General features: G+C 40.3%; 1 protein-coding gene across 5 annotated transcripts in view; it reads right to left on the bottom strand.

The window, feature by feature from the left end:
* The window catches only part of CSTPP1 (centriolar satellite-associated tubulin polyglutamylase complex regulator 1), a 182422-nt gene that overhangs the window by 116031 nt on the left and 39062 nt on the right, over positions 1 to 27329 (bottom strand). For all 5 annotated transcript variants that reach the window (XM_044750326.2, XM_014861320.3, XM_014861319.3 and 2 more), the window contains exon 2: positions 17423 to 17525. In XM_044750326.2, the coding sequence (XP_044606261.2) occupies positions 17423 to 17525 (103 nt within the window). The remainder of the gene's footprint in view (positions 1 to 17422; positions 17526 to 27329) is intronic.

The raw sequence follows: 27329 nt of genomic DNA, 5'->3' as shown, positions 1-27329 counted from the left end.
GGCTGTGGCATGATCACTTTGTAGGAGAGCATTTAGGATAGGAGATATTGGTGCAGCTATCTTTGGACAATACAATCTGCCACATTTGCCCTCTGGCCACAACAATTTACATTCCTCCTGAATGCAAATACACCCTGCCCTTCCAGACCCCCAAAGTCTAACTCCATTTTTCAGCATCAACTTACACTCCAGGATCTTGTCATATAAACCAAGTCCAAGTCCAGATGGAGTTCCTCAAGTGCAATTTCTTGGGTACAGCTCCTCAAGGATGGTTCCTCATTCGGACCACTTGTAAACTAGAGACAAGTTATATGCCCCCACACACCCAGTACGTACGTACAATGGTGATACAAGGACAGGATAACCACAATAGAATTCCATTCAAAAAGAGGGAGAACCGGAAGCAATACAGAATCATTGATCCATTGCAGTTCTGGACTCCACCCAGGCACACGTCTTATTTCCTTGATTGGGTCCCAGTATCTCTCCTGGGTAATGATTTTCCATGGCTTTTGACTATACTCTAGGCTTTGGTTCCATCTTCTGAATCAAACTTTGATTTCCATACAACATAGCCTCTGTTTGCAGCTGAGTAGGTCTCTCAGCTTGCTTCCTGCCATACAAGTCTGGGGGTCCAAAGACCACTTTTTATTTTATATTATCTATATCCTCTTTAGTCCAAGCTGGTGGTGCTTCCAACAACACAATTCTCTTAGAAACATGATAGTTCTTCTATTAACTTTATTGGGGTTTACTCCATTAGACAAAAGCTATACCCAAATCTCTTTGAGACAGGCCCTTCTCTATTTGGGGTCCCTATGAGGTTGCTGACGACCAACATCCTTAAGGTCCTTAGGCCTTTTGTCTATCTGAAAGTCTGCAAGACTCCACCTTGAAATCTTTCTGAGGTCTTAGCAAAGGGTTCATCTTTGCCCTAAGACCACATTTCCCGCACAGCACTCTGGATTTATCTTTGTCCTGAGGCACTGTCTTACTTTGAGTACTTTTTGCTTTTTGGAAAGATTGTCTTGAGCTCTCTCTATTTCCTCTAAATTCTACTCGAAAACAAAATAATTCATTCTTTAGTCCATCTCTCTCACATTTTACTGTAGGCAGCTAGAAAGACAGGCAACCTAGAAATCTCCACAGCTAAATCATCGCTTTCATTAGGTATATTCCTTATTTTTCACATTACCCTTATTTCACATTCCTTATTTTTCACATGACAGTATTGCCAAACTTTGTCATTACATAACAAGGGTCCTCTTATCTGCTGCTTCCAATAACATTTTCCTCACTCTTTTTTTTTTTTTTTGCTTTCTTTAAAAAAATTGAGTTCGTAATAGATTACATTGTGAAGTTTCAGTTGTACATTATTTCTTGTCTGTCACCACATAAGTGCTCCCCTTCACCCCCTGTGCCCACCCACCCCCCATCTCCCTTCCCCTGGTAACCACTGAAATGTTTTCTTTGTCCATGCGTTTGTTTCTATTCCACGTATGAATGAAATCGTATGGTGTTTGTCTTTCTCAGTCCGGCTTATTTTGCTTAGCATAACACCCTCCAGGTCCCATCCATGTTGTTGCAAATGGGACAATTTTGTCTTTTTTCTGGCTGAGTAGTATTCCATTGTATTTATATATATACCACATCTTCTTTATCCAATCATTGGTCGATGGGCACTTGGATTGTTTCCATGTCTTGGCTATTGTGAATAGTGCTGGGATGAACATAGGGGTGCATATGTTACTTTGGATTGTTGATTTCAAGTCGTTTGGGTAGATACCCAGTAGTGGGATAGCTGGGTCATATGGTAGTTCTATTTTTAGTTTTTTGAGGAATCTCCATACTGTTTTCCACAGCGGGTGCACGAGTTTGCACTCCCTCCAGCAGTGTATGAGGGTTCCTTTTTCTCCACACCCTCTCCAACATTTGTTACTTTTAGTCTTAGTGACTATAGCCATTTTAACTGATGTAAGGTGGTATATTAGTGGAGTTTTAATTTGCATTTCCCTGATGATTAGTGATGGTGAACATCTGTTCATGTGTGTATTGGCCATCTGTATATCTTCTTTGGAAAAATGTCTGTTCATCTCCTCTGCCCATTTTTTGATCGGGCTGTTTGTCTCTTGTTGTTCAGTTCTGTGAGTTCCTTATATATTATGGAGATTAACCCTTTTTTGGATATGTGATTTGAAAATACTTTCTCCAAGTTGGTGGGCTGTCTTTTTGTTTTGATCCTGTTTTCCTTTGCCTTGCAGAAGCTCTTTAGTCTGATGAAGTCTCACTAGTTTATTTTTTCTTTTGTTTCCCTTGTCTGAGAAGACATGGTATTCGAAAAGATCCTTTTAAGTTTGATGTCAAAGAGTGTACTACCTATATTATCTTCCAGGAGTTTTATGGTTTCAGGATCTATCTTCAAGTCTTTGATCCATTTTGAGTTTATTTTTATGTGTGGCGTCCTCACTCTCTTTTAAGCCTTAATCGATAGTCCCCTTGAGGCCCATCAGACTTCCACTAACAGTCTTCTCAGGGCCTTTCCAGTTTTTGCCTGCTGCCTGGTCTCAAAGCCAATGACACACGTTTTAGATTTTTGTTCACTGCAGCGCCTCACTCCCAGGAACATATTTTGTTCCAATCATCTACTGCTGCATAACAAACCACACCAAACTTAGCGGCATGAAAACCAACAATTTTATTATGCTCATGGATTCAATAGGTCAGGAATTATAGAGTCCAGCAAAAATGGCTTGTCCCTACTCCATGATGTCTGGGCCCCGAATTGAGAAGACTTGAATACCTGGGGTTGACTCAAATGGTTGGAGATGGAATCATCTGGAGCTTCTTACTCAAGTGTTGGGCACCTAGAGTGGGAGGATCTGAGGCCAGGCTTGCAGCAGGGCTTCTTATGGCGTGGCAGCTGGTTAGCAAGAGAGGCTGTCCTGAGAGAGAATGTCTGAAAAGTGAGTTCCCAGAGACCAACACAGAATCCCAGGCATATAGAGAGTCTATAAGAAATATTTCCTGAATTGAATGATTTCAGTCAATGGCACCAACATCCTACCTAGACACATAAGGTAGGAAAATCCCATGCCCACCTATCTTTCTAACCCCTCACCTACATACCTTCCTGAGCCCCATCACCGCATTGCTATAGACTGAATGCTTATGTCCCCCTCAAAATTCATATGGTGAAACCCAATCCCCAACGTGGTAGTATTTGGAGGTAGCGCCTTTGGGAGGTAATTAGCTTATGAGGGTGGAGATTCATAAGAGATTCCTGTCCTTATAAAAGAGGCCCAGGGGAGGTCCCTTGCCTCTTCCGCCATGTGAGGATACAGCGAAGAGATAGCCATCTAAGAACTAGGAACTGGGGCTTTAACACACAAGGAATCTGCCAGAGCCTTGATCTTAACCTTCTAACCTCTAGAACTGTGAGAAATAAATTCCCCTTGTTTATAAGCCACCTAGTCTATAATAGTTTGGCATAGTAGCTCGAACAGACAAATGTACTGACTATAGACCTCTTGTCAATCTCTGAACCAAACCTCTGTGCCTTTGCTCAGGCTGTTCCCTGGACTAGATGCCCTCCTTGCCCAGTTCCCATTCTCTATTCTTCGTCTCCTGCAGGCAACTTGAAGGACTACCTCTTCACCTCCAAATTCAAGTCAGAATAAATCTCTCGTTCCACTTATCCCAAGACATGTTGCCTGAATTCTCCCTGGCACTTAGTTAACAGCACCATCGTACTTATGCTTACGTCTCATGTTCTCCTTGAGTTCACAAGTACCTTGAGTTCATCTGGCTTATTCATCTTCTATCCTTCACTAGTGTTTATCTTCTATCCTCACTGGTGTCTATTAGGTTATGAGCACAAATTACATCCATGACCATTGTAGAATAATAGTGTGTTTTTGGTAAACTGCCATTATTTCTGCCAGTGAGTTCCTTGAGGACCATGTCTGACACAGTAACCGGCACACAGTAGGTGCTTAATCAACAGTTACTGAATTTTCAAAATTAAAAGAAGACCGGCAGTGAATTTATTTCTTAGCCTTTACAAGGTACTTTCACTTGGCCTTTCTACTTATCTCAACATAATTGCGCCTTTCCTCCACAGACTGGCCCTATCCGAATTACATTCCTTGTTTGTCCTCCACCGGTCAAGTCAGGCTCCGTTATGACCCCTTTGCAGCAGATAATATTTTCTACTTCTGCTAATATAATGATGTTCCACTGGAATGAAAGTTCCAAAATCCTGCCTCATACAATAAAGGTAGACTAGGTAATTTAGACTAAACTTCCTGGCTGAGAAAAACTGGACAATTATTAACAGCATCTGTTTGAAGTCATCAGAGAACCACCAAGGCACTTGAGGAATGACAAGGCCAAGGTATGAGAGGAGAATAAAACCCAAAGAGGTAAGCCCAGCATTTAGTGCCACTTTTCCCCATAGGCAGGAATTCTAAACAGAAGGGTCCATGGATTGAATTCAAGGGATCCACACACTTGGATAAGAAAAAATCACAGGGGCCGGCCCAGTGGCATAGTGGTTAAGTTCGCGCGCTCCACTTCGGCGGCCCAGGGTTCGCAGGTTCAGATCCCGGGTGCAGACCTGGCACTGCTCATCAACACATGCTGTGGTGGCATCCCACACAAAAAGAGGAAGACTGGCACAGATGTCAGCTCAGCAAAAATCTTCCTCAAGCAAAAAGAGGAAGATTGGCAACAGATGTTAGCTCAGGTCCAATCTTCCTCACAAAAACAAGAAAAAATTACACCTTTATTTTTACTAACTTCTAACTGGAATTTAGTATTTCCTTCAATTATGAATGCAAATATAGTAGAGTTAGCAGTACCTGTGGTTTTGTCAACAATAGAAATCTCAGATGTTTTCGTATCACATTAAAGTTGTACCAGATATCTCACATTATCATTTACACTCATCATCATTTAAAAAATAAGGTATAATTGTACCCACTAGTAGTTCCAGGGGCCCCTGCCAGTCCTGAAAGGCAGCTGACAGACTGAGCAGGTAGTAGTTTTGAATTAATGTTAAGTTCCTGAGTTTACAAACGACTCTTGAGGATTGGTGGTCAAAAAAAGTGGAGCTCAGGACCCACGAAGGCTGAGGAGAGAGATTCTGGTAAATCCCTAAGGCTCTGGTGGGCACACTGAAAATCCCTATCTGGAAATAGAGCCGCCCTCCCTGACACTTAAGCCTAGCTTCAAATGAGTTCAACCCCTGATTGGATTGAAGTAATCCAGGATTGCTAGTGTTCAGGCCACCTGCCAGAAGCCAACATAAATCCTCTCTAAAGAAAGACAATGTCATTTTGGCCTCATATTATCTCTATAATTTTTCATATACAATGTACAATACTCAACTAAAGGGAAAAAACCTATACTACAAAATAAGACGATGGAGTAAAAACCCAAGAGTAGAATAGATAATAGACACAGACCCACAGGGAATCTAGATGATGAATTATGGACTTTTTAATAACCAAGCTTTACTATGTTCAAGTAAATGAAAGATAAGATCTAGTAAAGAAACCATAAAAAAAGAACAGAATGATAATTCTTGAACTAAAAAATACAATAACTGGAAAAGGCTACATACTGTATGATTCCAACTATATGACACTGTGGAAAAGGCAAAACTACGGTAAAAAGATTAGTGCCTGCTAGGGGCTGGGGTCAGGGGGAAAGGATAAACAGACAAAGCATGGAAGATTTTTAGAGCAGTGAAAACACTCTGTATGATACTATAGCGATGGATATACGTCACTATACATCTGTCTAAACCCATGGAAGGTACAACACCAAGACTGAACCCCAAGGTAAACCACCCTTTGGGTGATTATCATGTGTCAGTGTAGGCTCATCATTTGTGACAAATGTACCACTCTGATGGGGGATGCTGGTAATGAGACAGGCTATGCATTTTGGGGGGCACTGAGTATATGGGAAATTTCTACCTTCCTCTCAATTTTGCTGTGAACTTAAAACTGCTCTGAAAAAATAAAGTCTTTAAAAAACAAACCAAAAAAGCATATTTAAACTACCTAAGTTTTCATATTTAAACTACCTAAGGTTTTTATTCTATATGAATAAACTATAGAAAGTAAAGCTAATTAAAACTCTCTTTGTGTCTGGGAATAAAAATAAGGAAGAATGAAGATGCACTGTGGGGGCAAGACTAAGAGAAGGACAAGAGACACTGGTAAACAAATCCTAAGGTTTCTTCAAGCTAACTTTCAATCATTCATAGTTTCCCCAGCTGGCAATTTCCTTTTTTTCTTCTTTTGTCTTTGAAAGAGTGATTGGGTCTGGCCCCGTGGCCAAGTGGTTAAGTTTGTGTGCTCCACTTTGGCGGCCCAGTGTTTCGCAGGTTTGGATCCTGGGCACGGACATGGTATCGCTCATCAAGCCAGGCTGAGGTGGCATCCCACATGCCAAAACTAGAAGGACCCACAACTAAAACTAAACAACTATGTACTGGAGGGCTTTGGGGAGAAAAAGGAAAAATAAAATCTTTAAAAAAAAAAAGAGAATGATTAAAAGTTCCATGGATAAGATTTTAAAAAGTAAGAAAATAAAACAATATTTGAAATTAAGAACTCAGTAGATGGTTTAACAGCAAATTAGATATAAATGAAAAAAGAATTAATGAACTGGAAAATAAGTCAGAAAAAATATCCAAAAGAAGCATAAAAGACAAAATAATGAAAAATGCAGAAAAGTGCATGAGATAGAGGATACCATGAAAACGTCTAAAGTTTGTGTAATTGGAATTCTAGAAGGAGTGAAGATAGTGGAACAGAAGCAAATTTGAAAAGCCAAAAATTGAGAACTTTTCAAAACTAATAAAAGACATCAAGTTACATGTTTGAGAAGCACTAAGAACCCCAAATAATTTAAATATACAGAAAAGCAAACCTAAGCACGTTATACTAAAACTACCAAAAACCAAAGATCGAGAAGAAATACCCAAAAGGTAGCCAGCAATAAAAGACAGATGAGGGGCTCGCCCCGTGGATGAGTGGTTAAGTTCGGACACTCTGCTTCAGCGGCCCGCGGTTCCCTGGTTTGGATCCTGGTTGTAGGCTTACGCCCCACTCATCAAGCCACGCTGTGGAGGCATCCCACATGGAAGAACTAGAACGACCTGCAACTAGGACATGAACTACGTACTGGGGCTCTGGGGAGAAGAAGGGAAAGAAGGGGAAGACTGGGAACAGATGTCAGCTCAGCACCAATCTAAAAAAAAAGATGATTTTCAAAGGTATAAGAATAAGACTGATAGCTGACTTCTCAACAGAAACAGTAGAAACCGTAAGATAACGGAGTGGTATCTCCAAAGTGCTAAAAGAAAATGACTGCCAACCTAGAATTTATACCAGAAAAAACTGCCCTTCAAAAGTGAAGCTGAGGGGCTGGCCCTGTGGCTGAGTGGTTAAGTTCGTGCCTCTGCTGCAGGCGTCCCAGTGTTTTGTCGGTTCGAATCCTGGGCACGGACATGGCACTGCTCATCAAACCACGCTGAGGCAGCATCCCACATGCCACAACTAGAAGGACCCACAACGAAGAATATACAACTATGTACCGGGGGACTTTGGGGAGAAAAAGGAAAAATAAAATCTTAAAAAAAAAAAAAGTGAAGCTGAAAATTCAAATAAGGTCTATAGTTAATAGTTTTCAATTAATGTTAAGTTCCTGATTTTCATAATTACACTATGGTAATAGAAGATGTTAACATTAGTGGAAACTGGGGGAAAGGGATATGGGAACTCCGTATTATTTTTGCAACTTTTTTCTAAGTCTAAAGTTATTACAAAAGAAAAAAAAGGTGAAATAAAGATAGTTTCAGAATGAAAACTCATTTCAGAATGGAAGCTCCATGAAGGTTGGGATTTCTTGTCTGTTTTGTTCACTGCTGTATCCCTTAGTGTCCAGAACACTGACTAACCCAAAGGCACCCAGTAAATATTTGTCGAATGAAAGAACAACAGTAGCAGTGGTTATCACTTATCCAACACTTAGCATATCTTAGGTAGAATACCAAGCACTTTACATGCATTATCTTTACATTCATTATCCTTCCAATACCCATATAACATAGAATTTTATATTTCCTATGAGTCTCCCTATTTTATACATGAGGCTAAGCAACCTGCCCAAGGTCACATACTACTAAGCGGCAGGCCCTCAAACACAGCTCTGACTCCACAGTCTGTGTTCTTAACCACTAGGCTACAGTGCCTTCATGTCACACAAAAATACTTTTCCTTTCTTTTTTGCTTATTCAAAATTTCCAGGTTAATATCGGTCAGTGTTCTCCAGAGAAACAGAACAATAGTATATAGAGATACATATAAGAGAAGATTTAGTTTATGTGATTATGGAACTGACTCAGGTGATTATGGAGGCCAAGAAGTCCCACGTTTTGCCTCTGCAATCTGGAGAACCAGGAAACTTGGTGGTGTCATTCAATCCAAGTCTGAAGGCCTGAGAACCGGGGGGCGGGGGGGGCAATGGTGGAAGTTGTGGTCCGAGTTGGAAGGCCTGAGAACCACGAGCTCTGATGTCCAACGTCCAAGAGCAGAGGAAATGGATGTCTCAGCTCAAAGAGAGCAAATTCACCCTTGGTCACCTTTTGTTCTATTCAGGCCTTCAACGGACTGGATGATGCCCAGGTGCATTGGTGAGGGTAATCTTCTTTATTCCGTCTACTGATTCAAATGCTAACCTCTTCCGAAAACACCCTCACTTGTTAATCAACAAGCATTATATCCTCAACTCGAATACCTCCCCGTATAGGCAAGTGGTCACATCTCATATTCCTATCGATACAGGCCACATTTGAAGCTCTATAATGATACTCGATATTTTGGTAAAGGGATAAAGAAAATATTTAGTCAGAAAAACTATGCAAGGAACAGTGTTTTAAGATGCTTTAGAGATCAGGCTTGTATGGTTTAAGATGTTAAACATCAAATATGACTCAGTAAAACACTACCTTAAAAAGGTGGTTTTTACATCAAATTTTCTATGATATCTTCTTTCCTTACGGCAAGTTAGTGGATACTCAGGGCAATTTGGAGAGAGCATACAGTTCTCTTGGTTAAACCCCCTCGAGAGGGCATGTATACTGCAGAGAAGGTGAAGCATGAGAGCGCGCAGAGGAACAGCTATCCCTCCGCATGTCAACTGCAGCTTGTGTGGTGTAAATATACTCTCCCTGCCTGGAACCGCCTGCGTAACATTCTCTCTTCGGGCTCTGTGGTTTCTCAATACATTCCAACTGTTCGGAGGCTGGAGCTTGGCTCAGCAAGCACAGATAAACAGCTTCCTGGAGCAGGCTGCCAGTGTGAGGAGCAATGACCTCAGCAGAGAACGTCTGCTTTTCATTACCCTGAGCACATCACTGCACTGCTAGAGCTAAGAGGAGGAACAGTACAAGTTGGATAGAGTTGACCGGCTCAGGTCTCCGTTACACCTCGAATTTTTTAATCTTGGCAGCTGGAGGAAAGAGGGTATAAACAGGAAGTGAGGAAATGGCTTATAGGTAGACAAAAAAATAGGAAAGCTTTCTTAGGCTATTCTCTGAATGAACTAAATGATGAGTGAAGTAGCTAACACTAAATGGGTAATAGTCACGCAGGAAATCATCAAATGTCTTTAATCTTCAAAAAAGTACACAAAATGCAGGGTAAGCAAAAAGCGTTACAGAAAACACAAGAGAGACTAAAAGAGACTTCAAGATCTTCAACTCTGGGGCTGGCCTGGTGGCGCAGTGGTTAAGTTCCCACGTTCCGCTTCTCGGTGGCCCGGGGTTCGCTGGTTTGGATCCTGGGTGCGGACATGGCACCGTTTGGCAAAAGCCATGCTGTGGTAGGCGTCCCACATATAAAGTAGAGGAAGATGGGCACGGACGTCAGCTCAGGGCCAGTCTTCCTCAGCAAAAAGAGGAGGACCGGCAGTAGTTAGTTCAGGGCTAATCTTCCTAAAAGAAACAGATCTTCAACTCTGACATCATTTAAAGAAAAAGAAGAGAAAGACTATCACTTTCCAAGACATCCACGAAGTAGGAGAGAAGCCAAACTCCCAGAAAACTGGAGCTAAAGGGGAATGGGACATAATGAAAATGAATTACATACAGCCAGACATTTTACACACGTCATTTCCCTGGATTTGCACAGTAACCCTATGAGACAGGTACTATCATCCCTAGCAAGACCCTGACTTGGAAAAGAAAACCCAAGGACATTAACGAAGACATTTGTTGTTGATGTTATTTTAATGACAAAGGGATGAGTTGAAGGCTGCTTCTATGCCCACTCCGGAACAGCATTACCTCCTGCTGCAGGCCCAGAATTCAACAACCCTGGGTCAGCGTGTCCTAAAATAAATTTACACGCTCAGGACATTTTCTGATAAGACAGTTTCCACTGTGCTGGTCAGAGCTGCATCTGATAGTTGAAGAAAGGAATCACAGTTATGACCTCAGACAGGAAATTGGTTGGACATGACCCCACTTGAGGGATCCTGAGAAACAATTTGTTTCGTGGGGAAGTCACTGACTGTAAAGATGCACCTGCCACGGGGCTGGAAGCTAAGAGGCGGACAAACATCTTAGCAAATCATAGTAACAGAGAGAAGCTTCATCGGACTTTCATTCCACTTTTCTCAGGGAAGAGGAACCTTTGTGTGGCTGCCAAAATCCTCACTGTCCCTCCTCCTTCCCTTCTGCCCCTCCACCCCCATCCCAGTTCATCAAAGGCCTTCTGGTCGAAGGTGCCAGCTTGTGTCATTCTTTCTTGCTCTGGTGCCAGGCCTGTGCAGCCAGTACCACAGCTCTTTTCAAGCTCTGGGCAAATTATGGAAGAAATTAAAAGTACCGATGGATTTCAATTGTTCTATTGTTGAGGAAGTCAAGCTTCTTAACTCCTGAGGAGCTATTTAACATCACTAATGGCACTACTGATACATTAATTCAGATTTGTGTGTGCCTACCTGATTGCCAGACGAGTACTCAAGGAATTATCAGGGTGGCACGTATGAGAAGGAAGACCAGGGCTTGGATTGGACCAAATGAAGATACTTCATATTATTATAGATTAAAATAAATCAGGCAGTTTCTCTGGGGGAATATTTTAGTATGGAGAATTATACCTCAATTTTCTATTAGCTAGCTGTAAAAGCAGCTCCCGTGCAAACAGAACTAATATCACAGTCTTGAGAATACTTCAGCCAAGGATGGCATTCCTTCATTTCCTCTTCTTGAACGGTTTCACAACAGCTAAGTTTCTCTTAACTTGTAGAAGGGAGGGGGTGGGGAAGTAAAGTCTTTCCTGACAGGGAGAATCTGGGCCCAATTATTACTTCCATAACCTTTGACTCCGACTTCTAAATGAGTCAGGGGACCAGTGGGCTGTGAAATGGCTTCCTCAGTTACCAGGTCAAGTGCTGCTGGATGGTTTCCTGTAATCAAAACACGGACTGAAGAAGAGAGATGGATTCTAAGCAAATACGCAGCTGCTTCTATCCTCAATGAGCCCGGATTTTTACATTTCAGGATAGATTTTGGTGACTCTAAACTCGCCCATAGTCTCCCTGCAGTCTTCTTGCTGTAGAATACCTCTGGTCCTAGAGAAAAGAACCAGAATCCTCTACAGATTTCACAAATGACAGCTTAACAGAAGTGCCCGGGCCAATAACAGTGAGGAGAGGATTGCTCTAGCTCAAGGCAAAATCTATTCCTGGCAATTATCTGAGTCTGTGAGAATCCAGATGCTGACAATGAGAAATGGGTAATTTTCTGTTACAATGTGTCAACTCCAGCTGAGAACTGAACTATGGAAAAAAGATGGGTGGGGGGAAGCATTACCCCTTTTGAAGAAGCCTATAATAGGATTAGTCACCATTACTTCACCTCACCACATTTTGGCTCAAGTTAACAACAATAAGTAGGGAAAACATGGAACAGAAGTGGCCCAGAGAAATCTCAGTCCATCCCTCATTCAAAGCGATGAGCTTGGAAATCAGTGAAGGCCTGGTTTGTTCTGATGTGTTTCTTGTTGCTCCAAATCTCTGCTCCTCTGTTACCATGGGCACAAGAAGAACCTCAAACAACATTACTTAAATGCTGGATGGTAGATAATCCTAAAAAATCTGCCAACTTTAGAACTGAGAATTTATACCCTGACTGTTCTAGATTATTTAGGAGAGAACTGGGTCATCTTTTCATAGGGCTTAGAGCACCTGTTTAAAAAAAGAAGTAATAATACATATTTTATAATCATGGATTATTTTCATTAGAGTTACATTTTAAGTGATTTAGGAATATGAACTATTGGAATCTTTTTTCTCCAAGAGTGAATTAGTGAAGTTCACATTTCATGGATTTATTCTAATCAAAACAATAAAAAAGGAAATTTGATGCTGGTTCCTTTTACTACAATAGTATATAAAAAAAGTTTGCAAATTCCCAACTAAACTCTGATAATTAATATGTATCAGAATGGAATTATTAATGTTCCTTTTCTAAAACTGACAAAGATTTCCATCTCCATATTTATACTGTATATTAGATACACATAATTTTTTTTTAAAGATTTTATTTTTTCCTTTTTCTCCCCAAAGCCCCCCAGTACATAGTTGTATATTCTTTGTTGTGGGTCCTTCTAGTTGTGGCATGTGGGACGCCGCCTCAACGTAGTTTGATGAGCGGTGCCATGTCCGCGCCCAGGATTCGAACCAACGAAACACTGGGCCGCCTGCAGCGGAGCGCTCGAACTTAACCACTCGGCCATGGGGCCAGCCCCGAGATACACATAATTTTTATGACTAATTATTTTATTACTTTATTTTTTATTTTATTTTATTTTATTTTAAATACTATTTTTTTCCCCTTTTTCTCCTCAAAGCCCCCAGGTACATAGTTGTATATTCTTAGTTGTGGGTCCTTCTAGTCGTGGCACGTGGGACGCTGCCTCAGCATGGCTCGATGAGTGGTGCCATGTCTGCACCCAGGATTCGAACAGATGAAACCCTGGGCTGCCTGCAGCGGAACGCGCAAACTTAACCACTCAGCCATGGGACCGGCCCCTATTACTTTCATTTATTATATGAGCAGTGCGCAAGGGAGGCCAATTACCTGTAAGACGGCTTTCTATGACCACTGTCTAGTAAGGGTATTCCATTCTGAGTAGCAGCAAATAAAATCAACCAGATTTTCTTTTTTGGACACGGAAAGCCTAGGTAATAAAAGTGGACAAAGAGAAGGTGAGAATCTGAGCAGAGAACTCATTGGCTTTCCAATGGGATGAGCCCTCAAGTGCCATCTCCTCAAAGAGGCCTTCCTGACCGTCCTATATATCACATTACCCTAGTTATTTCCTTGTTATTTATCTTGTTACAGTTATCAGCTGTGTAACCTTGGGAATGTTACTTTTCTGTGCCTGAGTTTCCTAATGTGTAAAATGAAGATAATACTAATACCTCACCTTACAGTATTATAAGAATTAAATGAGATAATAACGTCATATGCTTAGAATGGTGCCTAGCAGATAGCAAGTATTTATTAACTATTAGTTATTGCTGTTATCTGAGTTTACTTCTTTATTGACTATGTCTCTCACTAAACCCCAGGTCCATGAGGGTAATTACCTTATTTGTCTTGTTCACCACTATACCTCCACTGCCTACTACACACATAGGCACACAGTAGGTGCTCAAAAATAATTATGGAATGAATAAATTCACAAATGAATGCTGTCTTATATTCTCACATGTCCTTAAAATAAATCTTCATCAATGAAGGTAATCTGTGCACTTGCAACCAAAACAGTCACCATGAAAACTTCCCCAAGAAGCTAAAATCATCATTTAAAAAAACAAAAACAAGACACTTGAGCATAAGAAAGAGCCCTCCTGGGCCCACCGACCAAGACCACAGAGTCCCATTCTTTCCATATTAGTATGTGGAGGTCAAGCTCCCCACTGCCACAGTGTTGTAACTATCAATTTAGCTTGTGAAGAATGGTTCCCAATTCTGATAGGAATTCTCAGATTTCAGCCTATTTTTCTCTCATCATTATTTTCCAATGTCTTAAAAAACCACATCTCTCATTTTATCTTTACCGCAAGAACCTGGTCACACTCTGCTGTGGTTTCGAAGTTACAGCTACTCTGGCCTTCTTTTCTTGGATGTACTTCTTCAGAGGCCCCGACCTGGTGCTGATACTTGGTCTATCCTTGGAGTGGCACCTCTAAATACTAATTCCGTTTACCTTCCACTGGTTGAAAGACAACATTCAGAGGTAGAAGTTGCATACAACATAAAAGAAAATCCGCTGGGATTTAGTATCCTTCTTTCAAGAGTGTCCAGAGGAATATGATCCGAAGAGCTCACAGTCTCGCAGACATCCACACACAGTACAGCTTTAGCCACTCATGGTTTACCACTGATCTAGATTTGCTGGAACAATCACGGATTTGTTGAAAAACACCAACAACCAAGAAGTGACAGCACAGGTGAAAGGGCAAGCAGACCCACAGAAGAAAATCAGCAGAAAAGCCTTCCAAAAACAATTTTGAAGAGTACTTTCATCACCGTTTAAAGGTAAATCATCCAGCATTAAATGTATGAAAATCTCAAGGTATGAATCTGACACTGAGAGATGGAAGTATACAGTTAACATATTTAAAAAAATCACGTTTCCTATTGTTTAGAGACAGCTCCAATTATATACCCACAAAAGGCCAATACTGAACATTTAAATGGCAATGTACTGAGGTCACCAGACAAAGCTATGTGATAAACTTTGTGGAACATTGTTCATAAGAGAAATTTCAAAGAATTTAGAAATTATATCTACAAGAGACTTCAAAATATTATCTGGTTAGGCCTCCAGCAACATTTAGCAGTGTAGTGACTTGGAGGCAGTAGAGAATAGTAACATTATAACATTCCAGAAGAGGCTTGATTCCTAACTCTGTCACTGATTTTAAGCCTGCGAACTTAAAGAAACTATTTTAACCTTTCTGAGCCCTTAGTTTCCTTATCTTTAAAATAGAGATAATAACAGTACCTACGCTTCAAAGAATTATAGTGGCTGACACGTAGTATGATTTTAATAAAATATTGCTTATTAGAATTTATAATTATTACATTATTATTAGCATGTAAGACTTTATTATACCCATTTCATGGATGAGGCAATTAAAACCCAGGAAATTTCAGAAATTTGCTCAAGATTATAGAGCGAGGACTCATCAGAATAAGGAACTCCTCTTCCCAGCGCAGTGCTCTTTTCATTCCATTATGCTTCTACAATTCAACACAAAACTGAGGTCTGAGAAAGAAGGATTTTCACCAGATAAATAAAATTCACAATCAGAGTAAAATCAGGAGCTTCTACCATTCAGATTCCTTGTCTATCAAATACTACTTCCCATTCCATCATACATCCCCATCTTTCTAATCTTTTTTTTTTTTAAGGATTTTGGAGCTTTGATGCTAGTTCACTTCTCAAAATAACTTGCCTCAGGCCAGTATGGCGTCTTAGAGTTAGAGAAGTGTCAGGTATGTGCTACTCACATACATTATGTAATTTTTAGTTTCCTGAGGACAAGAAACAGCTCACTTGGCAACCAGATTTCTATCAGCACTGCAAAAAATCTTAAGATTTTTTTCAACAGTGTATTGGTAGACAAAAGCTACAGTCAACCGCATTCAATAGCATTTTGAAACAGTTACAAGCCTTAATATTGGCTCTCTAGAGTTCAGTATCAGTTACGATAACCAGTGGGGTTCACTTTTGGAGTGTTACATACATGGTACACAGCTTCATAAATGGCAGAATATAGAGCTTTATCAAAACGAATCAACAAAAAAGAGAGAAAAAAACAAGAGATACTCCTTATTAGTAACAAGATCAAGCATAAAAATAGATAGTATGCAATCACTTAAAATATAGATACAGTTAGAGATTCAACAAACATTTACCTAACATCTAGTATATTTTAGGCATCATGCCAGGCACTGGGAATACACAGATGAAGAAGAAATAATGCCTACCTTCAAGGAACCAGTAAAATAAGGCAAAGACTTATAAAGGAGACGGTGGGGTGCGGGGGGTGGAGAATAAAACGAAAAAAGCCAGGAAGAAGCATTGCCCCCAGAAGAATCATATTTCATCTGGCAAGGAGCCTTAAGAGTGCTGGTACAGATTAAATGGCCGAGAAACTTGACCCCTAGGCTTGTCAGTTCTGTAAAAGCAAGCAAAGCTATTTAATCTCAGGCTTTATTCCCTGCCCACCTCATTTGCTTCAGCCCACACCATGAGAACAAGTAAGATCCCTTTCTCTACTTCATCCCCCTTTAGAAGACAGAGAGAAGGGACCAGCTCTGCTCCTGGAAAGCCTGTTTTTCCTAGGAACTTGAAATTCCAATCCATAATAAATCTCGATTTTATTTGCAAGACCTATAGCTCAGCAAAAGAGCTAGGGAGAGTCAAAAATTCCCCTAACAGCAACCCAAGTTTAGGCCATTAGAGTAGCCATCGGATTTTTAAGGAACCTCTAGAGAACAGAAAAGAAAAAATCTATTTTCAAGGAGGATAGAATTGAGTTCATGATTCGCCTTAAATAGAAGCCTGTAAGAGGCTATTCTTCTTTTCCTAGAATACTCCCAATAAACCAGAAAAAAAGAAAACAGAACCTAAATGATTATATAAATATGTGATGGCATTTTGGCAAGAAAAATAATGTTTTGTATTTCTTTAGCATATCCTTTCATGAAGACCAAGATGTTTTAAACTGATCACCTCATTTAGCCCCAAAACAGTTCTGCCATATTAAAAAGGTAGCCATCATTTTGACTTTTACACACCCCAAGCATACTTTCCAAAGAAGCACGACCCTTCAAAGGTCTTTGAAAGATGACCTGTCTCTAGAAATACTCTGAAACCGTTAAATGATTGACACAACATTCTAGAGAAGGAAAACTGCAGAGGAATATCCTCCTAAGCATTTCCATGAGAAAAGCCAGCCATGGAAAACACAGGCTAAAGGAACACTGGCTAAAGGAAATCAGAGTGAATATTCTGAATGATGGAGAAAGTTCAAAATTCTAAGAGGGTGGGACCTAAAGAACTAGTGCTCAGAGATCAAACAAGCAGCTGCTGGGCTTCTGCAGTTCAGGACCATTCACGAGACTGATCACTGGACAAAACTGGCTGCACCGAAGGCATGTTCCAAAACGTGTCCTGGCAACCCTCAACCAACCTACCAAAACTGAGCATTCACTGCCACTACGTCATCGGCACTGTCCTGCTCTATTTCTCTCGTACCTTGCCTGCTTCCAAGTGCCTCCTTTGGGTTCGCCCTACTGGCAAAGCACTCACATACTTACTATTCAGTGAAGAACCTGGCAATGCCGTATTGGCTAATATCTTCCTTGTTCTCTAGCAGCTGGCACACTGCGTCCTCCATGTACGTGAGGACATGTCGCTGGGCTGCAGGAAAAAAAAGCAAGAAAGACAAAGTGAGAGAGACAAAAAAAGTGTCCTCCCAATCCCAGAAGGAGGCCATGCAAGTCAAGCAAGGCGTCGGCTCTGCCCTGTGAAGTGGACTGGACAGGCCAACCAAGCTGCCACCTCGCTGAGCTATGGTCTCCAAGAGGAGAATGGGAGATGACGCAGAACACGACCTGCTGCCAGCTGATTGGCTGTGAGTGTTAACCTCAACGCTTCACCCTTCATTTCAGGGCTGAGGGTGAGGAGCTTTAGCACCACTGAGCAGATGCACCTGGAAATTCTTTTCTTCCCACCTCCTTCCACCCTCTTCCACTTCTGCATTTCTCAGAAACTTATCCCAGGGAGTAGTGAGTCCATGCCTGAAGCGTAGATGATCTGACTGCAAAGAAAACTCAATTCTTTACTAAAACAAGTCACTGAAGGGCCAGCCCGGTGGCGTAGTGGTTAAGTTCGGCTTCAGAAATCAGAGAGACCCGAGTTCCATTTTCAGCCCTGCCAATTCCGAGCTGCGTGACCTTGAGCAAATTACCCTTCAAGCCTATTTCCTCACTGCAAAAGGTGGCTAATAATACTATTACTATTCGTAATAATAATACTATTAATACCTACATCATAGGGTTATGAGAATTAAATAAGATAATGCATGCAAAACACCACAGTGCCTGGTTTGCTTGATATGTTTTCTTAAAAGCCCATCTCAAAGGGCTACTGGGGTTTTACTTCAGTAAACAACATAGGCTACAGCTTCTAATATGGCAGGTGCTCAACAAATGCTTGTTGCCCTTCCCTGAATTTTGTCTTTAGGTATAACAATGGTATCCTGACGTAGAAACTTCCAATTCCGTGTTTCCATTTACCATCCAAAAATTAAAAAACAAAACAAACAAACTTTCTTCTGGAGCAGTGAGAACAAAAAACCCAAAAGTAATGAATATCTTGCCAAAAAAGCAATGCCATGAAGTTGCTACCAAGATGGACATTTGCCTCTCTCCTAGTTTGATCCCTCAGGAAAATAGGCAGGAATTATCTAAACTTTATAAAAATGCATACTTCAAAAAACTATTCCTGAAGTCTTGGTAGTCTAGTGAAACTTATAAAGGAAATATGTTACTCTACCCAAGCTGTACTCGAGACAGTCTTCATTTGACAACGGTGACCTAGGGTTTCACCACATTTGCACCAGCCTAAACTCCAGTTGAATGACATGTTTACATTCCGTGACTTATTCTATCAATATGAGTGCTCCCCAAAGCTAACAACGATCCACCACTGCAAACATTCTCCAGTCCCCCACCGCCCAAAAAGACGTGAAAACAAAATCAGTGCTTCACCAACAGTTCATCCAACTGGAAAACTACTTCTCTAAGAAACAGCCAAAACTGCAAGTGAGGTTGTGAGATAATCCATGCCAATTTCTGGCACTGACTGTTTCATAATCAAGTATATATTAAATTGGGAAGAAAAGCAGCCAAACGAACATTAAAATCAGCTATCTTTTCACCTCTGTATTCTCCTTCCCTTCTTTGAACCACTTATCCTGACCTCACACGAAGATTCCTTCCCTGGGCCACATGGGCTATGGGACTTAGACCTACCTAAGGCTCGGACAGGATTTTTTTTTTGTTTTTTTGTTTTTTGGATGGTAGAAATGAAAGAGCTCTACTTAGAAGCAAATCCTGCTGCTTCACCTCCCTAGCTTCAGGGACTAAGTCAATCTGAAATCCCTTTAAGGGAGAAATGTTTTCAGAGCAGTTAGAATCAAAGTACTTTGGTCCTACTCAAAAAAAAAAGGAGGAATTTTCTGGAAATCAGACTTTGCACCAAAAAAAGGGGAGGGGAGAAAAAGCAAAATAAAAGACTGTACCTGTTTAACATTCATCTACCAATGATGTTTATTGATGTTTAGAGTTTAATATTACATATAATAATGATAATAACAATAACAGCCACCAATTTGGAACACCTGTGCAACTTATTAAACAACAACATGCCAGATACTGTGCGAATGTTTCACATGCATTATTTTATTTAGTCTTCCTAACAATCCTATGATAGGTATTTTGATTACTTCCATTTTACAAATGGGAGAACCGAGATTTATGGAATTAAAGTAACTTGCTCAAGATCACATAGATTGTAAGAAGAGAAGCCGAGACTTAAATTAAGGTTTGTCTCATACCAAGAACCCACGCTCTTAACAATACCACGCTTTACAATCAGTTTTAGAAGTAAACATGATCTTTATTTTACACAGAGTGCAAAAGCAATGGTGTATGCTGATAGTAAAATCATCTGAGAGATGTGGTCCATTTGTACCTATGTGAACTCATATGTGTATGCGTGTGTGTGTGTGTGTGTGTCCTGTCCCCACCTGCATGGGTGTGCATGCCAATCAGCATTTGTGTGAAGTCAGAACTTGTCCCCGTATTTCAAAGTTTCTTACAAAGAACCACCCCACCACAAGGTATTCACCCCACCCCTTCCTAGTTCACAAAGTGGAAACAGAAAGCCCTGGCGTTCTTTTATCTGTGGGTGAAGGGAAGGAGCTAAGCAGAGCCAGCAGAGGTAGGGAGAAGTTCCTCCCTGCAGAGAATTCCACGTGAGCCAAGTGTGAAGAGCTCTCTAATTGCTGCTCCCTGGTGGTTTCCTTCACCTGCAGCTCTTATCAGTCCAATGTTCCCTCTGTGGTTAAGTGCACAACCCAACCCTGGAAAATCCTTGCCGTTTATCAAACTTCAATGAGACAGAAGTTCAAAGCTCTTGCCTGGCAATAAAACGTGGAGAGTGTCGTTTTCTATTATTTTTTTTAACGCAAAGGAATAGGCTTTAATTTATGTGAATGATTAAAGAATAAAAACTGCACACCTGCACCCCCTGAGGGCCAAGATACCTGGGCAACTTAGCTGCCCTCTTGGAAAAGGAGAATCATTTCAGATGGGCTTTTCCTCTTCTGCTTTGCCGTGATTTCCAAACAAGGGCAGGATTAGTTTAGTAACAGGTACCAATAAGATACACGTTGGGCTCTACTGTTCTGAAATCCACACAAGGCCCAAGTGTCCATGTCTTGCTCAGATGGCACTGCTGTCTGAGATAAGTACTTAAAACTTCAACACGCTGCACTGAAAACTCTAAGTGAAATATAAGTAAACACTGCATGATCTATATGAACCTCGAAGGGGAAGGTGGTTGTGGGTCAGAAACTTCTTGCTTCTGTCGACTCACCTCCTGCTGATCACTTAATCTCTTTGTACCACAGTTTCTCCTGCTGTAAAATGAGCATGATACTAAGAAGGCTATGTCTAATAATAAGCTATCTCTTCAGAAAACATGTACCATATAACAAAAGGTAACACATTAATGATTATATTACCGCTACACACTGATTCTACAGATTAAAACGCCATAGCAGTTTATTGCGACAGTTAAGATCACGGGCTCTAGACTCAGGATGACTTGGATTTGATTTCTAGCTCTGGCACTTATTAACTGTGTGACTTTAAGCCAGTTACCTAATCTCTCTACCCTTTTCTGTAAAACTGAGGAATAGTACCTACTCCCTAAAGTTGTAGTGAGGATTAAATAAAATAATGTATGTAATAATTTTAGCACAGTGCTCGGCACATAGTACATGGAGGATAAATATTAGCTATTCTTTTTATTATCATTGTGATTATTTCAGTTGTTACTACGTACCTCCCCGCCCCGCCCCCCCCAACATTGCAAAACTCACAAGACAATAGAGTTTCAGTGCTAATGAGCACTGAGAGACCAACCTACTATAGCTCCTAACTCACTTATTTAAAGTTCCGCTCATCCAATTAAGGATGTTTGCAGATTATCTACAGGGGTTCCTGGGCTATATAAAACTATACATATAATCATAGACTTAATCATATGCCCATTTTAGCTATAGCCTTTAAACTTGTGGGAAGCACTCACTTATTAACTGCTAATTACTCAAGAGGTCTAATTTATATGGGGAAAGTCCAAAACTCTTTCTTTTTACTCTGTTCCCAAGCATAAATACCATCAAAGTATTAGCTGTTTGTTTTGCAATTAAATGATAAGAGGTCCCACTTGGAAATTTTTGCTTGAGGGGCCTACAATTTCCACCTACATTAGTTGGACTACTCATTCTATTATTATTATTATTTAACACAGAGTCACTATACTAGAATAAACAAGTCTCACTAGAAGAATATTCACATGACTTACTATCTATTGCTGTAGGTGATATTAATAGATACACACAGGAACAGCAGCAGTGTAAGTGAGAAGCAGAGTATGTACATATATTCAACTTGACATCTGACTTTTTCCTCCCTTGCAAGAGTCTTTTTGATACACATTTTGGTCTTTGAAGCCGCTTGAGATTCAGATGCTGGCTGGTACAAATAAAGATTGAATTAAATTAAGACTCCTCTCTGAGATATGAAAAGTAACCTTGCTAACCAACAACCTGTCATGTAAACTGTTTAGAAACTTCAAGTTCAATATCACTTATAAATCACTAACATGATATAGTACTTGATCTTGTGAAGTACAAATAGATAGCCTAATGGTTTACAAGTTAATAGACCTCTACGGGGCCGGCCCCGTGGCCGAGTGGTTAAGTTCGCGCGCTCCACTTTGGCAGCCCAGGGTTTCGTTGGTTCGGATCCTGGGCATGGACATGGCACCGCTCATCAAGCCATGCTGAGGCGGCGTCCCACATGCCACAACTAGAAGGACCCACAACTAAAAAGATACAACTATGTACCGGGGGGCCTTGGGGAGAAAAAGGAAAAATAAAATCTTTAAAAGTTAATAGACTTCTAAAATGAATTACTTACATCCTCCATCTTTACTGATATGTCCTGATCCAGAGATATACTATGTCCCGGTGAAATACTTTATCACCTATACCAAACCACCTTTGATCTTAGACCACACTAGACCAATTTCCTTTGACCAAAGGAGATGGGGAAATGAGGAAAACTAGTGCATTCAATTCTTATACAACCTAATGAGGTAGGTAATAGACTTTTTTCAAGCTCAGAGAGATTAAGGACCCTGCTCAAAGTCTTAATAAATGGTTGAGCTAGGATTCAAACTTACATTTGACACGAAAGCCCATTCCCTTCCACAACAACCCACTAGCTCAAAAACAAAAGCAAAACAAAATAAGAAAAACCCAAAAACCTACAATGTGCCCCATTTTATACATTGTATTGTATTATCTAAAAATTGCTGGCTCGCTATTGTTAATACTAGAAAAGAAGCTTAAACTGGTAAACCACAGAGTTGAAGTATTAGCATGATCTTTAAATGTTAAAAAATGTTTATTTCTAATTACATACGTAAATTATTCTTAAAGATTCAAACAATACAGAAAAAGTTAAAAACCAATCCCAACTCCTGTTGATAACAGCTGTTATCAGTTTGGTATACATACTTTAAGAAATACAGAAATACACAGTTTGTGAGCTTAGTTTTGTTTGGTTTTTAGGTAAATGACATACTTTTCTGCACCTTGCTTTTTTCACTCAATTGCGTCTGGAGATCTTTTATAAAACAGTATGGAAACAATTTATCCTTTTGATAGTTCTCAATGGTAAATATTTCTCTACTGAGAAATATTTAGGTTGTTTCCATATTTTCACTATAGCAAACTGTGCTGTGTTGAACATTCTTGTACATGTGTCCCTGTGCATATGTGCAAGAGTTTTTCTAAGGTAGATACCTGAAAATGGAATTGGCATAACACAGGATGCACACATCTTCATGTTTACTAATACACACAATTGCTTTACAAAGAGCTATTCCAATTTACAGTCCTCCCAGCTGTAAGAATATGTTTCCACCATCCGCAGTCTAAGACGTTGTAATTTTGACAATTTAACAGTTATAAAATAGCTTGTTTTAATTTTCGTTTTCTTAATTACAAATAAAGTTAAGCATAGTTTCATGTTTATTTGTATTTCTTCTTTTGTAAATAATCTGCTGGTATCCCTTGCCCATTTTCCTCTCTTTTTTCTTCTTCCTGATTTGTAGTTTTTTCTAATTCTATATATGTTGTAAATATATACATCTACTTTATAGCTTTTCTTTTCATTTGTTTGTGGTATCTTTCATTGCAGAGAAATTTTAAATGTTGATATAGTCAAAAGTATTTATCTGTGGCTTTTGTGCTTTGTGTCTTGTTCAAACAGGCCTTCTCTACTCCAAGTGTATAAACCTATTATGCTACATTTTGTTCTGGTAAGATCTTTAAGCTAATTATATCCCTTACAAAATTAGGAGTTCACAATTAATACAGTAAGTATAATACCAAAAGAAATTTAAAACTTGCTATAGAGAAAAATAAAGTAAAAGTGTTCACCCCAAATCAGCACTCTCTAAACACTAACTAGCTCTGAATATAACACAGCCACGGATCAAGTTTAACTTTGGGGCCCAGAAAAAATTATAAACGAATCACACCTTGCAGATCAATATCCTGAGAAACATCCTTGATAGAAATGCAGGAGGCCTCCCTCCTTTAACAGCTCTTGATCATTACAGGGTTTGCTTAATGGTAGCTAAACTTATAAATACAGTAATAATGACAGCTAACATTTATGAAGTTCTCTGTGCAAGACAGCATTCTAAACATTTTATGGGTATTAATTCATTTAATTCTCACAACAATCCTATGAGACGGGTACTTTTATTTTATCTCTATTTTATAGACAAAAAAAGAAAGACTCAAACATGTAATTTACCTAAATGTTAAAGGGCTGGTAAGTAGCAGAGACAGGATTTGAATCCAGGCACCTGGTCTGCACTGCTCTGTAAGGCAGCCTTTAGAGAGCTAAGCGGCATGACAGGTATCAAGTGGAATCTTCTAAGAACAAATTTACAAATTAAGGAAAGATCTTTTATATTAACAGTTAATCATGAAACAGACAAAAGTCATACATTGTGTTTGGGCATCCAAACCACGAGAGCACTGTACACCACTAGCCAAACCCAAACACTGAAAGACACGCCAGGGGCGAACAAAGCATCACACAGATGTTAACATCACCTGTGACAACCAGAAAACAAAAGGTGACTAACGATCTTCATGCAATGGAGAGGACAGAAACTGAAGTCTACCGCCCCCAACCAACAGAGGTATTTACAAGTTAACAGCTGTGCAAAGCTGAGTGCCTTGACAAACAGCCTCTAGCCAACCACTAATCCTTCCCTCTTCCCTTCTCCTTCCTAAAACTGGTGATTTTTAAATATTTTTGGGATGTCAATTAAGGCTAAGTACTTAAATCCTATTGTTTCAGTATTTCCAGCCTAAATCCAACAACACAGAATTAGCAGGTTGGAGTCTCGTAATTTCAAGTTTCAGAAGCTACAGAAATCTTTTCTTTCTTTCTTTTTTTTCTGAGGAAGATTAGCCCTGAGCTAACATCTGTTGCCAATCCTCCTCTTTTTTGGTGTGGAAGACTGGCCCTGAGCTAACATCTGGGCCCATCTTCCTCTAATTTATGTGGGATGCCTGCCACAGCATGGCTTGCCAAGTGGTGCATAGGTCCACAACCAGGATTCGAACCGGCAAACTCCGGACTACTAAAGTGGAACGTGTGAACTTAACCACTGTGCCACAGGCTGGCCCCTCTTTTCTTTTTTTAAGGAGGCTTTTACAGAAGTCCAAACTTAAAGCACTCAGCTACCTGACTATAACAAAATGTACTCCCTGAATGTCAGAGAAATCTAAGGTAGCCCTTAAGATTCCCACAGTTACAATCTATGGGACACACGATGAACCCAAGTAATAACTGTCCTGACAATAGCTTTGCAAAAAATAGTTACTCACAGAGCAGTATAGTTATCAAATCAACTCCATAACATTCACAAAACTATTTTCCAAAAAGCACCCCAGGTTAAAAAAAAAAAACCTATCCAGTCTGGCACTACATAACGTTTCAGTCAATGACGGATGGCATGTACACCGGTGGTCCCATAAGATTATAATGGAGCCGAAAAACTCTTATTGCCTAGCGACATCATAGCCTTCGTAATGTCACACAGCTGAAGAAGAGGAAGAGAAAAGGGATCTGCAGGAGAAGAAAAAGAACCACCCCCAAGAAAATTCAGTGAAAGGTTTAGCAGAAGCTTTTGCAGACCTGAACAAGCTCCTTAAAAAGTCTGAAAATGGGGCCGGCCCAGTGGCCCAGCGGTTAAGTTCACACGTTCCGCTTCGGTGGCCGGGGTTCGCTGGTTCAGATCCCAGGTGCGGACATGGCACTGCTTGGCACGCCATGCTGTGGTAGGCGTCCCACATATAAAGTAGAGGAAGATGGGCACGGGTGTTAGCTCAGAGCCAGTCTTCCTCAGCAAAAAGAGGAAGATTGGCAGCAGATGTTAGCTCGGGGCTAATCTTCCTCAAAAAAAAAAAAAGTTTGAAAACATGGATCCCAACACAAAAGGTTTTCATTAATAGAGAGGCATGTTCATGACCCATTATCTCTTATGACCAAATCTATGATGAAAAAAAGAAACAAACCAAGCAAACCACCAGGGACGTATTTCTGAAAAGAGTGACCCCTCCTCAAGAAGAGCCTCAGGCAGGTCCTTCAGGAGGTGTTCCCGAAGGAGACACTGTCATCGTAGGAGAGGGCTTCCCCTGCAGACCTTCCAGTGGGACAAGATGTAGAGGTGGAAGACAGTTATATTGATGATCCTGACTCTGTGTAGGCCTAGGCTAATGTGTGCATTGTGTCTTCATTTTTAACAAAAAAAAGTTTAAAAAGTAAAAAGAAACTTAAAGTTTTTAAAAATAAAAAACTTAGTGCAAGCCCTGTAGCGTTCGTAAGTCTCCAGTGTGTGCACACTGTCCCAGGCCTTCACACTCATTTACCTCTCACTCACTGACTCACCGAGGGCACCTTCCCGGCTGGCAAGCTCCATTCCCGGTAAGTGCACTGTATACAGCTGTACTATTTTTTATCTTTTTTTTTTTTTTCAGTTTTTTGTTTTGTTTATTGGGTGAGGGAGATTGGCCTTGAGCTAACACCTATTGCCAATCTTCCTCTTTTTGCTTGAGGAAGATTGTTGCTGAGCTAACATCTGTGCCCATCTTCCTCTATTTTGTATGTGGGTTACCAGCACAGCATGGCTTGATGAGCGGTGTGTAGGTCTGCACCTGGGTTCTGAACCTGCGAACCCTGGGCCAGTGGAGCGTGCAAACTTAACCACTATGCCACCAGGCCAGCCCTCATTTTTTATGTTTTATGCTATATTTTTATTGTACCTTTTCTATGTTTAGATACACAAATACTTACCATTGTGTTACAACTGCCTACAGTATTCAGTAAGTAACATGCTTACAGGTTTGCAGCCTAGGAGAGTCTGGGTTTGTGTTAAGTACACTCAAGGATGTTTGCACAATGACAAAATCACCTAATGACACATTTCTCGAAAGTATCCCCACTGCTGAATTGACTCATGACTGTAAACTGACAAATGTGGAATAAATCATGTCCCACTCGAAATGTCATGTCAGGCAGGGAAGTATTAAAGTTACAGGGTGAAAATTAATTGTGCTATGTAGTCATCAAAGGTTGTAGCCTTTGGGGCAAACCATGCATTTCCCGATTATCAGAAATTATATTTAGTAATATGCAATTTAGCTGTGAATATACAGATTAACGATATTAATGCAACAAGGTATGAATGCAACAACTTATCAATTACTTGGTATTTTACATTCAGACGATTTCATAAAAATTAGTCAGCACTCACAACTCACATAAGAGTAACAGGATG

This window comes from Equus asinus, chromosome 17 (assembly GCF_041296235.1).
Source record: "Equus asinus isolate D_3611 breed Donkey chromosome 17, EquAss-T2T_v2, whole genome shotgun sequence".
In the NCBI taxonomy this organism is placed as follows: Eukaryota; Metazoa; Chordata; class Mammalia; order Perissodactyla; family Equidae; genus Equus; species Equus asinus.
Note: the sequence above shows the minus strand (reverse complement) of the source record. Positions and strands in the feature narration are given on the sequence as shown.